Raw genomic sequence first — 18,757 nt, forward strand, 5'->3', positions numbered from 1 at the left:
ATATAAAATGAGATCAAAAACCAAAAAAGGGTGTTTAAACCCCCTATGCCCTTAAACTGAGGCTAAGTTTTTTTGTTCAAATTCCAGGTTATTTTTTATAACTTTAAAACAATATTATTAGTAAAGATTATAATTATTCTTCCAAATCCCAAGTAAATGTTTAATTATTGTTGTAAGGGGTAGAATTTGAGACTGATAATTATTTACCATAAAAAATTGCTAATTACCTAGGATGATGTTGCACCAATATCCAACTGAAATTATATTATACTCTATGTCTTTTTTAACCATTATTTTAGCCTAGATATCAATGTTTTTATCTAATATATTTAGTCCAAAAATATACAAAGTTTTAAACAAGCTATATAAGTACATAGTAATAACTAAATTAAATTATTATAAACTTAAACATATTTAATTGATATTATTTTAAAATATTATAATGATATAAATTGTTGTATTGATATGATTTATATTATAAAATAAAAGCAATGAATTTTTAAGATTTTTTGTAGCAAAGTAAATCTATTTTTTATCAATTTGATCTTATTTTATATAGTTTTTACTAAGCTACAAGATGCTTTTTACAGATTTAAAAAATTCAAAATAGTTTTTTAGATATAGCCGGTCAAAGTCGGAGGTAACAATAGGTTCGTTATGGGAGACCCAAACTAAAACAACATTAAACTAGAAATCACTAAAAATCTTTCTCCTCCTACGTTTTTTGAGATAACTACCTCAAATTTGCAGGAAATGTTCCTTGCAATAATTAGGAACAAAACTAAAAAAAAATAAAAAAAAAGTTTATAAAAATACAACTGAAATAGTCTATTTTCTTTGTTTTAGTTTGCACCTCCCATTAGGAACCTATTGTTGCCTCTGAATTTGACTGGCTATATCTCAAAAACTATTTAGAATTTTTTAAATCTGTAAAAAGCATCTTGTAGCTTAGTAAAAACTATTTAAAATAAGATCAAATTGTGAAAAAAGTGTTGCCCCCCCCCTATGCCCTAAAGTAAAGTAAACTGAAAATACTAATAATAATTTAATGCAAAACAAATAAATAAAACACTCTCTCAAGTTTTTTCTGTGATAGTTTATATGTATTACACTACTCTTTGTCAGAACTTAACAGTAGAACAAATTTAAAATTATGAAAAGTTTTTAAACAAAAACACAAAAAGTTAAAACTAACAAAGTAGTAAGCACAATAAATAATCAGTGTAAATTAATAAATAATTAAACTCAAATACTACTAACGGATAAAAATAGATAATTTAACTAAATAAAGACACTTTGTAATCAAATTCCTTTTGTTTACACAGTTCTGGTTTCTCCAAAAATATAGAGATGGCCTCCAACTTCACAAGATCAAACACACTATTGCAATGATGGATTATTTTAAATCTGGATATGTCATATTTCCTAGCACAATCTCTATTATTTATTAGATGTTCTGCAACTGAAGATCTTTTTGCTGCGTTTTTTGTTGCTATTGTCTTAATTTCAGGTTCTTGTTCAATGAATTTCAATACACAAGCAGGTAGATGTTCTTTTATCCTGGTTTTTAAGTGCCTAGAGGTCTGACCGATATAGCTCTTTTCGCAAAAGCAATTAAACTTGTACACTATACAACTTTTTTCTTGGTCTGGTATCGGGTCCTTCAACTGCACTTTTAATAAAGATTTTGAAAGAGATATAACTCTTGGAAGCACTTGATTGTAAGATGTTTTTGTTAAGTCTTTTACTTTGCACTCAAATACTCGTGATTTTTCTCCAATATAATGTAGTTTTAAAATTGCTGGGAACTTCTCTGGTCCAAATAGCCTAGGTTGATTTATGTTATTGTGGTGTGATTTTATCACCTTCTTAATCAAATCTGGTGGGTAACCATTTTTTATTAAAATTTCTTTTATTCTCTCAACCTCTGAATGAAGTAATTCTTTTGAACAGATTCTGTATGCTCTATGGTACAGTGTTTTGATTAGGTTTACTTTTCGTTTCTTGCTACAAAACGATTGGTAGTGTAAGTATTGCCCAGTGAAAGTTGTTTTTCTATAGACATTTGTTAAGAAGCTTGTTTTATCTTTTATTATTACAGGGTTGCCACACACTCAGGGAACTCAGGGAATTCAGGGAATCTCAGGGAATTTTCAAACTGTAGAAAATCTCAGGGAAACTCAGGGAATCTCAGGGAAACTCAGGGAATTTTGGCATTTTTCTTTTAACTCAGGGAAACTCAGGGAAGTTTTGATTTTTTCTCTAAATTTCAGGGAAGTTTTTGAAAATCTCAGGGAATTTTTTTTCTAGATCTAGAATGAGGTTTAGTTAATCCAGTTTCAATATTTTGTTCAAAAGTAGTAATAATTTTTATTATTTAAGTGGTTATTTTGAATTTTTTTAGCCTTGCGGCTAGTTCTTCAATATTCTTAGTATTAACATTTTAGTTTTTTTAAATTTTAAATTTATATTTACTTAAGTAAAATCAAACAGTTTAGAGAAATGAAAGTTATTTTAACTATTCAGAAAATTTAAAAATTGCATACTTAAAAAACAGTATTAAGATTTTTTTATTAGGTAATGTGAAATTGTTTTGAAATCAAAATTATGTTTTCAGTTATTTAAAATAGATTGTGTATGAACATCTAAAAGACATAAAATTTTTTTAAATTTTATATTATTTTGTATCAGTTGTTAAGTATTAAGTTGTACTTTGATATGAGATATTTCTTGAGCTATTTCTTTAAACTTTCTTTTTGCAGGTTTTTTTACAATAATGTTAAGCTTTTAAGTTTTATTTACTGCATTCAGAACAGTTGCTAGGAAAGACATACAAGTCATAATGAAATTATTATGTATGCATTTAAGTGAGTTCTTCATGTGAAATTATTATTATAGTATAATAAATTTTGTCAATTAAAATGTCAAACAAATTAAACTTTATTCTTTTATTTAGAAAGTTAACTAACAAGTTTACACAAAGTTGTGCAAAAATTTAGTTTTTAATTTTTAATTGGTTTAAACCTTTTAAGATTGAGTTTTTGAAAACAGTTTTTTTCATAAATTTAATGCAGAAGCATACACATACAACCTTCCTTTTATTATTAAAGAAGAAAAATGAGAATGAGGTATTAATAATTTGTGTTAGAAGAGAAAAAATTTTTTTTAAGATTTGAAAAATACTCAGGGAAACTCAGGGAAATTTAAGATTACTCAGGGAAATTTTTGGTCACTCAGGGAAGATTTTTTGGCTCAAAGAGTGGCAACCCTGTTATTAATATATCTAAAAATGGCAATATATCTAAATAATAATTGTTTATTAGTTTCAAGCCCAATTTTTTTTCTTTTGTAAAAGTATTTAAGTTATAAAAGTGATTAGTCTTAAATTCTTTCTCTTAAAAAAACTTTTAGTTAATTTAGATTATCAAGCAAATTAGCAATAAAATAGTACTGGTCTATTTCTATCTATAAAGCTATACATTTACAAAATATTTTTTTTTCAAAAGTTTCTTATAAATAAAGAAAGGCAAAGGGAAAGGTAAGTCATCATTTTACAGAAATGAACACTGTATCTTGTATGAAAGCTTGAAGTATAAACTTAAAATTTTTTATAGATTAAAAAAGTTTTAATTAATTTTTAAGTGTAATTTGTTTTTGTAAAAAGTTTACCATGAATCACATATTTTATCTACAATTTTATAAGAAAAAAAAATTCTACCCTCTATTTGTTTTCAGCAATTAATTTAGGAAACATACTTTAAATAATTTTGTTTGTTATAATCTTAAAATTACTAAAAATAAAAACTTTTTAAAATGTCATTTAATAAAGTAATTGCAAAGTAGAAAAAAATCCTAGAGAATTTATAATCAGCTAATACTTACTATAAAAAATTGAGATTGCTTAATTTAAGAAAATTTTTAGTTTTTTTGAATTTTGCCTTTGGTAAAAAACCTACTAAACTCACTAATTTAGATAGCTTATATAACAAAAAGCATTTTGATTATTGTAAAGAGTTAAGGCCATAAGGGAGTAAGCCATGTTTTTTACAGTTTGGTCTTATTTTGTAGAGTTTTTTCTAAGCTGCAAGATACTTTTTATTGTTTTAAAAAATTCAAATTATTTTTGAGATATGAACAGTCAAAGTTGGGCCTCATAATAGGTTCTCTATGAGAAGCAAAAACTAAAACAGCAAAAAAATACTAATTTATTAAAAATCTATCTCCTACATATTTAAAGCAATATTTTTCAAACTTTCACAGTTTAATCTGTAATTTACAAAAAATAACAAACAATAACAAAAAACGTAACTTTGGACTTGAATAAGATTTGAGTAAATTTATTAAGTAATTTTTTTATTAAAAAAAAAAAACATTAAAAATTTTTTTTTGTTATAAATTATTATTTTTTAAAAATAATTAAAGTTCATAAGTAATGTTTTTCTCTTTTAATATAAGAAACGTTTTCTGAAAACTTAAAAAGATTACTTTAAAAATAAAAGAAAAGATAGATTTTTAGTGATTTAAAAAATTTTTGAGAAAATTGACCTCAATAAATTTGCGGTCCATACGTTTGTTTTGGAAAATTTTTACAAAAAAAATCTTAAAAGTCAAATGATATTTTTGAATTCTATAAAAACTGACTTGTAGTTTGTATCTTTCATATAAAAGCCAAAGTTAATTTTTCTAAAAAAAGGTGTTAATCCCCCTATGGCTTTAAAAATAAAATGATAATCACATACTTACTGTAAAAATTTAAAGAAGATTGTTTTAAAATGAATGAGATTATAGGTTTTTAGTGAAATAGTCTTACTTTACATTTTGGTTTGCACTTTCCATTAAGGACTCACTGAACTACGTTTGCTTTTATCTTTATATATATATTTCTTTAAATTTTAAAAGCTTAAAAAGTTTGATAAGTAAAATAAAACTTATAAAATAAATTCAACTGGTAAACATTTCCCCTATGCCCTTACAACTTGGTTTTTTGCTTTTTAATAAGATTTGCCCTCTTTTGCCTTTAACAAAAACTCAAAAACATATAGTTTTATCAATTATTGAATTTTAACAAAAAAAAAATCAGCCAAACAAAGTGTTATTAAAATTTCAAATTAGTTTATGAATTTTGCCAACATATTAAGATTTTTATTTTCTAAATTTATAATCTTGATAGCTGTTGTGAAAAATAAATAAAGGTTCATTAAAACTTGTAGTTTATTTGCTAAAATTTTTATGTTGAAAATAGTAAATTGTTATATATATAGTAATAAAGTATTTGAGTTGAAGAATAATTTTACTTTCAATTGAAACATACAAGAAAACATAAATTTTTGAAACAGCTTCATTTAAAATACAAAAAAATCAAAAATGTCAATGTCAGGATTTGATGACCCGGGCCAGTTTCACGGCGGACTCTCCCAGGACCTAACACAAAACGGTGACCATGACAACCAGGGACAGGGAGGTTTGAAGGGCCAGCAGGCGTCGGTGATTCAGAAGAAATTCCTGGACTTTCTCAAAGAGTTCCAACAGGCAACTCCCAATAACGATGTTGTGTTTGTGTACAGAGATATGATCAGGTTTGTTATTAAATATGTTTATTATAAAATATAATTATATTACATTTTAAATTAATATTGTTCAAGTATTTTTTTTTCATAGATATTCTTTAAATCATACTTATTTTTATATCAATAAATAAAAGTATATTTTGTGTTGTTTATATACAATAAACTGTTGTTTTCTGATTGATATGATTGTCATGATGTCTTCAAACTCATATGCTTAGTTTGAGACAAACTGGATATACTAAACTTGATGTTTAGTTAAGTAGTACTACTATTCAATATGTTTTGTTTATTCACTCTAAAAATAACTTTCGTCTGATTGAAACAGTTGTAGTTTATTTTTAGTATTTGTAAGTTGCTTTTTATATTGATAAGTAACTTTGCATTTGTATGTTGATTTTTAAATAAGTTATATGTTTGGGGTAGATATAGATGAATTATTCCATAAATGTTAAAAAACAACAAGCATTTTTTCTTGATTATTAAAGATTTTAACCAAATTAGTTAGATATAGTTTTCTGATAACTTTTATAGAGATATAAGCTGTAATTTCTTTTATTTTCTATAATGGTGGATGTGTTAAATATTGTATCCAACAATATTATCCTAAAAAATCATAATATTTAACTTTATTAAATAAACAGAAATCTTTTCAATTTGAATGAAATTTATGTTCTTAATATAATAACCAAGTAATATTAGTACTAAAAATAAAAACATCAAAATAAACAGAAATCACTACAATTTGAATGAGTATTGGTGTGAAGTAGATATTAAACAATAAACGTCTTTCTTGAAAAAATATAAAATAAACAGAAACCACTACAACTTGAATGAATACTGGTGTGAAGTTGACATTCAACATCTTTCTTCTTACGACACAGAGCTGGCAGAATATCTACAAAACAATCCTTCCTACTTGTTACCACTGTTTGAAGGTAGTTAAATTTGATAAGTTCGAAAAAAGAATCTATTTTAATCTAATTATAGAATTTCGTAGTGATATTAACAGCTTATAGAGTTACTTTTTTGGTTTTTACAGGAGAATTATAAACTATTTTAAATCAATAAACACCAAAAGCTTATTTTTTTAATATATAATCCTCTTGTTAAATTATCATTATTTCTCATGTGAAAATATACCGAATAAGTATCTCAGACAAACTTTATTAACCTTTTCTAAATATACTATACAAAAATTTATTCATAACTATCACAATTCTTTAAAATAAAAACACTAAGCAGTAGATATTTTGTTTATAAAAAAAATCAATTTCTTATTCAAATAAAATTTTATTTGTGTTTAGTGTTTTTGTTAATCAATTGACTTATAAATAGCAAGTTGAATATTTATGCAACATTTAATGTTGAATTTTGAAAGTTTAGAGATAAAAAAATTCACCAACATTTAAATTTCAAACAACTTTTGCCAGCCGCTGCCAAGCAACTGGCCGATGACGTCACAAAACCTCGCCCTGACGACGATGACGTCATGGACATCCAGGTCCTGTTGAAGTCGGATTCCAAAACAAGTTCCATCAGGCATCTGAAAGCCGACCAGATATCCACTCTTGTCAAGGTTTAAATTAAAATTCTATAGTCACAAGTGAAATACACATTATTGTTGAACTAAATTGAAAATTTTTTAATTAGGTTGAACTGTTCTGCTAAATATTATTACAATTTATAAGATTATTATTATAGTATATCATCTTGTCTTTGCTATGATTTTCTCATTTAACATCATAATAAATAATTACAAATAAATCATTACTGATTCACCAACTATATACAGTTTAGTATGCACTTTAAAAAAGTTTGAATATTAATGTATATTTATGTCGAGTTTTAAGAAATATGTATAATTATTTTGTTATTATTTTAATGGTGCTTTAAAGAATTTAATAACTGACCAGATTGTAATTTATGTCATAGTATAATGTGTTAGTATAATACAGATGCACGTGTTTAGACACAAAGTAAATTTTTATAAGATTAAGTAATATAATAGTAAAAGTTTGTTATATTTTAGTGGACAAGTAGTTTTTGAACTATTTAACAAATTTAACACTGTTCTCAAATTACTGTTTTTAATCAACTAAAGATTTGGCATTTAGTTTTGCCCCAAAAAAAAAATTTGAACAAAAATTCCTTGCTAAGTTTCAAATGAAGTAAGGTTAAAATTTATAATTCAATAAATGTCAGATTTTAACTTTTTGAAATTTAATGAATTTCTCACTTACAGGTGTCAGGAATAGCAGTTGCTGCCACATCAATCAGGGCCAAGGCCACCAAAATGACCCTGCAGTGTAGGTTGGTAAATAATTATCGTATATATTGTGTGTGTAAATATTGATTAAGCTAATTTTTTTATTTTTTGTGTTGTTTACTTCGCAATTGCAATTTGAATCAATTACTGTGCAGGTTGGTAAAAAATAAAGTTGTGCATATAACAATGGATTGAATTAAATTAAAAATGTAAAATTTTGTTTATTTTTACCTCAAAATTTTAGTAGTTGTAATGTCCATTATTAATATACTATTTTTTACTATGAGAAATTTTGATAGCGCTTAATTATTTCTAAGTAATTTTAAAATAATAGTTGATTTTATTTATATTAGATAAATATGCTTTCTGTATATGCAAGCATATGTACATAAACAATACAATAAGTACTTTATATATTTCAGGTCTTGCCGCGATGTGGTAAACAATGTGCAAATTAAACCTGGTTTTGAGGGAACCATGCTGCCAAGAAAATGTAATGTGCAGGTAATGTATAAGTTTGAAATTATGTATTATGTTTTATATTACAAGTGCTGTAACGAAAATAGCTATTGTCTAAGCTTTTTTATGTAAATCATTAACTGCCAATTAAATTATTTCCTCATAAAATCTGATTAATATATAGCAATAGAAGTACCTTAACAATAAAAAGATTATTATTTACATGATAGCAACCTAATAAAGGGTGACTAAAAAATCTGTAATATGACAATTTAGGATAAAAAAAAACTTTGAAAAATCTGGAGTAAGAGAAAATTTGAAAAAAAACCTGAAAATTTAAACAATTTTTCCATGATAAAAGTAGTAAATTTATTTTCAAAAAACTTTGATATAGATAGTTTTTTTTTTTTTAAACGTATTTAAAGTAGTTTTTCAGTATCTTTTTTAATGTTGTTACATTACTTGACACAGTATTTTACCTTAAACTTAATTTTAAACTAAAAATAGACCTAAAAACTTTACTTTAAAAACCTGGAAGAAACTTCTCAAAAACAGTTGGCCACCCTGCTAATAGTAATTGAAAACAAAGGATTTTTAAGCTTTATGAAAAATCATTTTGTATATTGGACATTACTTTGTTATGCCTGACAAAACTTGAAAAATTTAATATTTGTTTAAATGTTTTATACATGAACAATATAAACTCTTTAAGTACAACCTATATTATATTATTTGAGAGGTGTAAAAATAATGAAAAGTGTAATTTTCTTACAAATAAATAATATACTGCTTAGGTACAAGATAATATATCCTGTATTATTTGACCCAATTTTCTATTTTGCTATATAATTCTATCTAAACAGGTCCAAGGTAGTGTACCATGCCCGTTAGACCCATACTTCATAATACCTGACAAATGTAGCTGCGTTGATTTTCAAACCCTGAAACTTCAGGAAGCTCCTGATATGGTTCCTATCGGAGAGATGCCCAGACATCTTCAGTTATATATCGACAGGTACATTTCTAAAAAAAAAAATGTTTAATTAATTTACTTTCGTTGTGGTACAAATTAAAAATACACAACTTTATGTTTATCTTTGATCAATTTTTTTATGTATTAGTTTATGCACAGTACTCCTTAGATTTAATACATTACATAAATTTATCTTCTTGCTATGTAAAATTATATTAGCAGTTTCCTCAATTTAATTTATAAAAAGTTTAATATAAATAACAAGAAGTAAAGTCTATTTATTTAAATACTGAACTTTATTATATAAACGTAATACAGATACACATTAATATGGTATAAATTTAATATATATATCTTGATGTAAAAATAGTATAAACTAAATATATGCTTTGTTAACACAGATACCTGTGCGACCGAGTGGTACCAGGCAATAGGGTGACAGTTTTGGGAGTTTACTCCATAAGGAACTCTTTATCCCAACAAGCGTCGTCACGGCAACGACAGGGTTCCAAGGGGTCCGGTGTGGGCATCAGGTATTTTAATTATACAAATAAATAACAGTTTAACTTGAAAACAAAGTTGTATCTGATTAAGCATGACTGAAAATATTTTTACTGAACAGTATATATATCTCTTTAAGCATTTGTATAGATTTTTAGATACTTTTTTATAATAGTTTTTAGCATATCTATTATAAAAATATTAATTGTTCTATGTTAACAACTTTTAGTTTGATTTATTTTGATGTAAATATAAATTGTATAATTGCACAGCACACAAAGTATAGACTAATTTAGCATCGTACTATGTTTGCGCCGTTAATAAACAATAAGATAAATTTAAACTTCAGGGCCCCATACATCCGGGTAATTGGGGTGGAAGTAGAGCAAGGCGGACCCGGAAGAAGCGTCAGGTTCGAATGCACCCCTGAAGATGAAGAAAAAATTAGAAGGTTTGTAAACTTATATTAACAGCCGTATTTTTCAGAATTAGTTTTTTAACACTGTGTTGTTGAATTATTAACTATGTGTGTAAAATACTTATTGTATGCATAGAGATTTTTTCTTTTATTGTACTGGCTTAGAAAAACGTATAAACTTAATATAATTAATCTGAAATATTAGCTGAAGATTAAGAAAAAAAGAGGTAAAAAATATCTAAATAAAACTTGTCAACTTAAATACACCTGAAAAAGTATATTTTGTACATGACATAAAACAAACATAATAGTAAAACAAAAAAGTTAAATAAATACAAAGTGTACAAATCTTATATTTAATATTAAGTAAGTTAAGGAAAACATCTCAATTAAATTTCAAAGTTTAAATATTTTTTGTTTTATAAAGTTTTTCAAAGTTTAATGAGCTCCATGTTTAGATTAAAACAGAAAAATATAAAAAATGTCAATAGTTATTTTAATTTAGTAAAAAACGTTCCAGGCTAGCTGCATCACCAGACATATACAACCGCGTCGCAAAATCGATCGCTCCCTCGATTTACGGAAGTCTAGATATTAAGAAGGCCATGGCATGCCTATTGTTCGGAGGATCGAGGAAGAGACTCCCCGACGGATTAACGAGAAGAGGAGACATAAACATGCTGTTGCTTGGTGACCCTGGTGAGTTTTGTCATAGGGAATTTTTGTTTGACCAAATTTGGAGATATTAACATGCTTCTTTTGAGTGATCCTGGTTACTTATGTTATAGGGGTTTGTTTGAAATTAAAAGGGGATATAAACATGTTATTAATGAGTGATCCTGTTAAGAGAATTTCAAAAAGTTTGTAAAAAAAAACTTGTTTACTGATTCAAAAGATACTTTGTAGCCACCAAACAAAAATAAAGTTATTTGGGGTGTTTACTTCTATGTGTGTTACAAAAACAGATAAAACTTTAATTTATTTGCTAACAAAAATATCATCAAATTTCTAAATTAAGTGATCCTAGTTTGGGTCCAAATATGCCATGCCAGATTTAAAGCTTATAAACTATTAGATTGTATTTTAAAATACAATGATTCAAACACAGGTACCGCCAAGTCCCAACTACTTAAGTTTGTGGAGCAAGTGGCACCGATTGGCGTGTACACTTCCGGAAAGGGAAGCAGCGCCGCTGGTCTTACTGCAGCTGTTATGAGGGACCCCAGTACTAAGGTTAGTTATTTAAAACTGATACAAAAAGATCAGGATTTTTTATGTTCTCCTTGTATGCAAGGTAGAAGTTAAGATAAATGTTTTTCTGTTACTATTTAAAATGGCTGAAGTTGTGATTTGTAAAGAATGTGGTTATTAGTTTGACCTTGGTAGATAAATTTCTGTTGAAAACTGCTATTTTTCATATAAATTATATAACTATATTTATTTTATCATTCTAATAATTACATAATTAGTTCACTTGTATAAAAGCGCTAATTGTTTTGCATGAATGTTAATAAATCCTGTTATAAACGATCTATTTATCCTACCAGGGCTTCGTAGTAGAAGGAGGAGCGATGGTATTAGGAGATGGAGGAGTCGTCTGCATCGATGAATTCGATAAAATGAGGCAAGACGACAGAGTGGCGATTCACGAGGCCATGGAGCAGCAGACTATATCAATTGCCAAGGCTGGAATTACAACTACGTTGAATTCAAGGTTAATAACTTGTTGTTTTTAAATTTATGTTGTATTAATAAAGCAGCAGACTATTAGTATTGCCAAGGCTGGCATCACAACAACGTTAAATTCAAGGTAATTAACTTGTTATTTTTAAATTTATGTTTTATTAATGGAACAGCAAACAATTTCAATTGCCATGGCTGGCATCACTACTACGTTGAATTCAAGGTGATTTAATTAGATTTTTATTAAAATCAATTTTGCATGAAATATTCATAGTAAAGCTAGTAGTACTACAAAATATAAATCCACAAAACATACTGTACATTACTAATTAATTTTGTACTTAATTAAAATAAAATTATCAAGTATTGATTAAAAACCATTTTTGTATAGTTTTATGTTAATAATAACTACTAAATTAGATAACCCCTATGTAAACAAACTTCAATTGGCTATAATTACTAATTTAATTTTTTTAGATGTTCAGTATTGACACAATATTTTATTTCTATGTAAATGAAGTAATTAAGTAAATACAATTTTTTTAGATGTTCAGTATTGGCAGCGGCAAATTCAGTTTATGGTCGATGGGACGATTCGAAAGGGGCCTCAAACATCGATTTTCTCCCAACCATTTTGTCCAGGTAAGAATTTGTTTATAACTTTCTGATTTTAGAATTTAGACAGGCTGCATAGTTAGTTTATTTTAAACAAATGACTACTTTCAATATATTTTTAAATTACATAACAAATTACTAATTGTATAAAATAGTAAAGTTGAAAAGTTTTAATTTCAAAATAAATCTTCTCAAGGTTGCATGTGTCAAATTTAAATTAGTTATTTAGTCGCATGTTCTCATTTTAAACGCCCACATTTAATTATTATTATACTATTACATCTCATAAAGGTCCAACTTTAAAACAATAGAGCTAAGATCATAATCAACCCTTAAAAAATATGGCTTATTTTAATCATACATTTTCTTTTAACAGATTCGACATGATCTTCGCAATGAAAGGTGATCAAATAATAATATATTTATGTTTATATTTCTATTTTATAATTCAGATTCGACATGATCTTTGTGGTTAAGGATGAACACGACCGCCAGAAAGACATCCGGTTGGCCAAACACGTGATGAGCATCCACGTCAAATCCGCCGCCAGTCAAGCGTCACTCAAGGAATCAGCCAATAAGGAGGGAGAAATCGACATGCTCACACTTACTAGATACATTCAGTTCTGCAGGTTTTTGATTATTTTATTTATGATAATTGTCATTTCTAAGTATTAATTAGGATAAAAAAAATGATATGTTGACATTTACACACAGCTTTGCACATATTTAATTAATGTGTTTATATATCTATTAGGTGTTATTACATGCCTTTTAATTTTATATAACATCTGGTATAATGATTATGAAAATTTATTGATATTCTTATTAACGTAACTAGATTAACCGTTAAAATATAAAGGCTATGTTATAAACTAAAAACTATATGTCCTAGTTAGTTTACTTGATGAATAAAAACTGACCAGTATGACTGATGTATTTTTATCATTTTCAGAAACAAATGCGGACCGAGGCTGTCGCAGGCTGCTTGCGACAAACTGCAGAACAGGTAATACTTGTGTAATTGATATATGTATATATTTTTGTAATCATGTAAAATTTAACTTCACTTTTTTTAAATAAACTCTAACAAAGCATGTAGCAAGATTTTCGATTATATGTTGTTGGCATACAGGCAATTTGTGATACAAGCGTTAATTTTGCATTGTCTTCCATATTCCCCGGTACAACCACACACTTTTTACATTGTTTCTATTGCAGGTACGTGCTGATGAGGGCGGGGGCGAAGACGCACGAGCAGGAGACGCTGAAGAAGACGTCCATCCCCATCACGGTCCGTCAGCTGGAGGCGATCGTCAGGATCAGTGAGAGCCTCGCCAAGATGAAGATGCAAGCGTTCGCAGGTGAAGAAGAAGTAGATGAGGCTATCAGGTTGGTTGTATGTTGTTTCTATTGAGACCTGGTATTTTCGTTTTGTTGTATGTTGTTTTTATTGAGTACTTGGTTGTTATATTGTGTTGTATGTTGTTTCTATTGAGTACCTGGTAGTTTTGTTGTATGTTGTTTCTATTGAGGACCTGGTTGTTTTATTAAGTTGTATGTTGTTTCTGTTAAGGCGTTCGCTGGCAAAGAAGAAGTCGATGAGGCTATCAGGTTAATAATAAAAAAATGATAGTAGTATGTCTCTGTCGAGGACCTAGTTATCTTAATAAATATTTTAAAAGAAGAAGCTAAAAATTGCTTCATTACGCTTGACTTTTTAAGAAACTATTCTAAGTGTCAACTTTGACCTAAATAAACTAAATATATTTAGCATTAAACACATAGTTTTTAATATTGATCTACCATTTTACTTATTCTATTAAATATTTAGTTCTAAATATATTTAAATTATACAGGCCTTCCAAGTGTCAACCATAATAATATCATATATTAGTAAATAAATTATTTTATTGTATATATATTAACTGATAAATTATAATAAATCACACAGTTCGTTTTCTGGATGAAACGAAATAGAAACTTAAACATCTTATTTTTGAAAATTTGAACTTATATTAATTTATTATTTTTTTTAATACAATCCATTAAATTACAATATTTTTTATCACAGACTCTTCCAAGTATCCACATTGGACGCAGCGATGACTTATTATATATTAATAAATATTTTTTTTACATAATACAGTACACTTTATATAATTTTTTTTACAACAGACTCTTCCAAGTATCAACATTGGACGCAGCAATGACTGGCAACTTGTCGGGAGTCGAAGGATTCACATCAACTTCCGATCAGGAACAACTCAACAGGATTGAGAGGCAAATCAAAAGAAGATTTGTTGTCGGTAGTCAGGTAAGATATAAAAGCTATTATTCTAAACTAATTTAAAATACATTTATAATTTCATTTATAATAATCTATAAACTGATTGAGAGATTGGAAGTCAGGTTAGATATGAAAAATATTTTTCTAAACTCATGTAAAATAATATCTCATTTATAAACTGATTGAGAGACAAGTTAAAAGAAGATTCGTTGTCGGTAGTCAGGTAAGACTATCATTTAATTATTGTTTTTAGTTTATTTGTGTGTAACTAGATTTAAAAAAGCTTGAAAGTTATGCCTTGGTATGGTTTAAATTTTTTTCAAGCTTAATGTTGAAGCCGAAACCTGAACATGCTGATGAAAACTGACTTGGTAGTATTGGTATGGTATATCTTTAGTATGAAAGCAGCATCATCAGCAAAGAGGAAATCACATTGTAATCTTCAGTTTTTGCTTTGCTTTCAGATGTGCAAGTTGAAAGGGCGACTATCATTTTTTTATGAAACTCAGAATTACACTGATAGAACAAGTCGGCTGGTATGCCGTCACTGCCTATTGCTTTTCAAGGAGCCATCTCAGTAACAGCTTTACTGATTTCTTTAAATAGCTGGTAGGTGTCCAGATCGTCTATCGTTGGTATACAATCAATGTTGCTATCAACAAAATATCGCATTAACCAAATCTGTAAATGCCATAGGGGCTTAAATAACTTTTTACAACTTGATCTTATTTTGCAGAGTTGTAACTAAACTACAAGTTGGTTTTCACAAAATTTAAATGTTTAAACTGAGTTTTGAGCTACAACCGATTAACGTCAGACAGTACAACAAGATGTACATGGGCGGAGAAAACTAAAATTGTGAGTAAGATGAAATCACTTAAATATTCTCCTACGTTTTTTCATACAAATACCTAAAATTATCAGGAAATGATTTTTGCAAGGTGTAGATAAATCTGTCGTAACAAATTTAGTTCTTTTTTCATAACTAAGCTAAATTTTAGTTAGTTAAACGTTGTTACATCGAAAAATAAAATTTGCTATTTTTTTTTCTAAAATCTTTTATAAATTTGCTGGAAACAGAGTAAAACTTTTTTTCTTATTTTATGGTCCTTTGTTTACTCTTTTAAAAAACAACCAAATGGTTTTTATTTTTATTTTATTTAATACCGGGAATTAAAATATATCTCTATATAGAATAATAATTAAATAAACTACGGTTTGATTTGGATTTCGAAGAATAAAGTATGGTTTTTTAATATTTGCGCTTTTAGTTGTCGAGTTGAGTAAGTACTTGAGTTTATTTGAAAATGTTGATTATTTTGTTTGCATTTTACACCAAACAGTGTTTTTCATACAGAATATAATGTTAGTGATCCTTCCAAACTTTGCTTTAGCTAATGTAAATTACAAAAATAACTTACAAAGAAGATTTAATATACTATAAAAATTCAAGAAATTGTTATTATAAATACCTCTCAAATTATTACGTCATCAACAAAATTTACAACAACCATCTCATAAAGTTTCGTATATATATGTTATGATCTGGAAACTAACGAATTCTTGTAGGCTGGATCTAAGTTTGCAAGGGCAAAGGCCCTTTTACTAAACTTTTATCAAAACTCAATTAATATATTTATTTTTCATATGGTACTCGATTTATCCAGCTAATCAGTTAAGAATGTCTGCACACTTTTTGACTGCTTGAAACTTTATTTTGTTATAAACCATGTATATTGGAAGGCTTGTAAACTTTTTAACATTCCATTTGTTTTTTTTATCAGTAAACTTAGAAATAACAAATAAGAGATTATAATTAAAACTTTTTTTACTAATTTAAATTTTCATTAGTGTTTTCTTATTTTTCGCATTGTTATCTGTAATCTATCATTGTTTTTATTATCATGGATTTTATTTCAAAGTTTACTTTTATATTTGTGTTTCATTAATTATTTCTGTTATTATCTTGTTAATTTTAGTAGAAAAATTACAGTTTAGAAGTATTGCTCATTAAAAATTTTAACATAAAAAAGAATTCAAATTGCAATAAGTGTTAAAAACAAAATTTAAATTGACTTGATTAATATCAGTTAATTTAAAATCGGTTTGGAGCAAAATCTATTCAACGTAGTTTGGTTTCATTAATTGTCTGAACAGGTATGGTATATATACATGAAATTTTTTATAATATACTTAATTGTTATAGTTTTTGGGCTGTGATTTAAAATATAAATTTGTGAGGCCATTCAGTTGACCTTATAAAAAAAGAATAATATTTTGAAATATCTTCAGGTATCAGAACACGCAATCATTAAGGGTTTGGGAAAGTCATATATAAATAGGATAATATAATAATTAAATAAAGACAGTATTTTTTTTTGGGACTTGAACTTGGAAAAATAATTAAAATTTTAATAATAATCATTGTTTTTTTAATATTATTATTTTAGTTATTGCATTTCATTTCAGGAAAGGCATAAACATCAAAACAATTTAAATATATTAAGTAATATTTTAAAATAGAATATAGTTATCTTTTCCCTGCTTCACTCAGGTATCGGAGTACGTGATAGTCAATGACTTGAGAAAATTATTTTTGTAAAATATTTATTATTTTTATCTATTTAATTTTATTATTTTCTCCTCAGGTATCGGAGTAAGCAATAGTCAAGGACTTGCGAAGAAAATTCTGAATTTAAACATTAGTTATTCAAATATTCATTATTCAAATTTATTGTATTATTTCCCACCCAGGTATCGGAGTACGCGATCATCAAGGACCTGGGGAGGCAGCAACACGACGAGAGGAAAGTGGAGAAAGTTCTGAGGCTGATGCTGCGGAGGGGGGAGTTGCAGCACCGCATGCAGAGGAAGATGCTATACAGGATCAGGTAGGATTGAGGGGATTTTATATGTGGGATAATATGGCGTTTTTCCATGTTTCGTTTTGACACACCAGGGATGATTTTTTGTAAATTTTAAAATAGTTCTGATAATGAATAAAAATAGTTATGATTTTTTTGGATCTGGTAAACTTTATATTAAAACTCAAACATTCGTTTTGTTTTTTCAAAAGATCTTGGTGTAATTTTAAATTTTGATTTTTATAAAGTATTTTTTTTAGACTTATATTCAAAACTTATTGCGAATTGAAAATTAAAATTTTTCTTTAAACGCGGATGTGACAGTTTTGAATTTAAAATTTTTGAAAAGAATATTAAGTGTTTTTTATACTTGTTGGATAATTATGTTGTTAAAAAAATAGTTTTACAATTTTTTGTAAATAAATCCCCTTTTCACTATAGTCAAAGTTTTCTTTGGTTTTTCAAAGCTTAGCTAAATTTTAGTGTCTTAAATTTTTCACATCGAACAACAGTTTTTGCACTTTTACAAAAAAAGCTAGCTTTCGTAATTTTGCTGCAAGTGGAACAGAATAAAATGTTTTTCAAACTTTTTTATGGTGCTTTGTTATCACTTTTAAAAAGCATTTAAATGATGTCTTCTATTTTATGAGTATTGTGAAATTGTATGTTTTTTCTGTTTAGAAAATTTAAAAAGTTAGTTTTTTTGTTTTTTTCCTTTGGACAATAAAGTGTTTTTCACAACCTCATAGTATAGATAGTCTAGTTAAATGATAATAATAATTTATTTTATATAAAATGTTGTTTATTTCGATTACATTTTATACTAAGTTATATTTTTCCAATATTGTTTATTATGTTTGTCTAATACTTGTTATATCCAGTTTAAGTTACAAAAAAAGCTTTCAAGATAATTCTAAATAAAACATTTGAGATAGTTGTTAAAAGAAGCATTTCTCAAGTTACTACGTCATTAACAAAATAAGGAATAGTTAGCTAACACAGTTTTGTATAATCTCGTTATTTTCCAGCTCAGAAACAATCAGTTTCTATCAATTAACGTATGGTTGTCCATTTTGCAAGGGTTTAAGCCCTTTGACTAATGACTCATTCGTGTTCAAGTA

At 27.1% G+C, this 18,757-nt stretch overlaps 1 protein-coding gene across 1 annotated transcript; it reads left to right on the top strand.

The window, feature by feature from the left end:
* The first annotated feature begins 5,483 nt into the window (after nucleotides 1-5,483).
* On the top strand, nucleotides 5,484-17,696 carry LOC145831747 (DNA replication licensing factor mcm5-like). The gene is made up of 17 exons (XM_082939073.1): nucleotides 5,484-5,576; nucleotides 6,381-6,502; nucleotides 6,998-7,143; nucleotides 7,810-7,877; nucleotides 8,256-8,337; nucleotides 9,156-9,307; nucleotides 9,667-9,798; nucleotides 10,116-10,217; nucleotides 10,705-10,883; nucleotides 11,293-11,417; nucleotides 11,732-11,898; nucleotides 12,414-12,509; nucleotides 12,935-13,114; nucleotides 13,438-13,491; nucleotides 13,704-13,874; nucleotides 14,661-14,799; nucleotides 17,527-17,696. The coding sequence occupies exons 1-17, from the start codon at nucleotides 5,569-5,571 to the stop codon at nucleotides 17,665-17,667; spliced, it is 2,064 nt and encodes a 687-aa protein (XP_082795199.1). The 5' UTR covers nucleotides 5,484-5,568; the 3' UTR covers nucleotides 17,668-17,696.
* Nucleotides 17,697-18,757: the final 1,061 nt, after the last annotated feature.

Source organism: Thalia democratica, chromosome 3 (assembly GCF_965202585.1).
Source record: "Thalia democratica chromosome 3, ktThaDemo2.hap1.1, whole genome shotgun sequence".
Classification (NCBI taxonomy): domain Eukaryota; kingdom Metazoa; phylum Chordata; class Thaliacea; order Salpida; family Salpidae; genus Thalia; species Thalia democratica.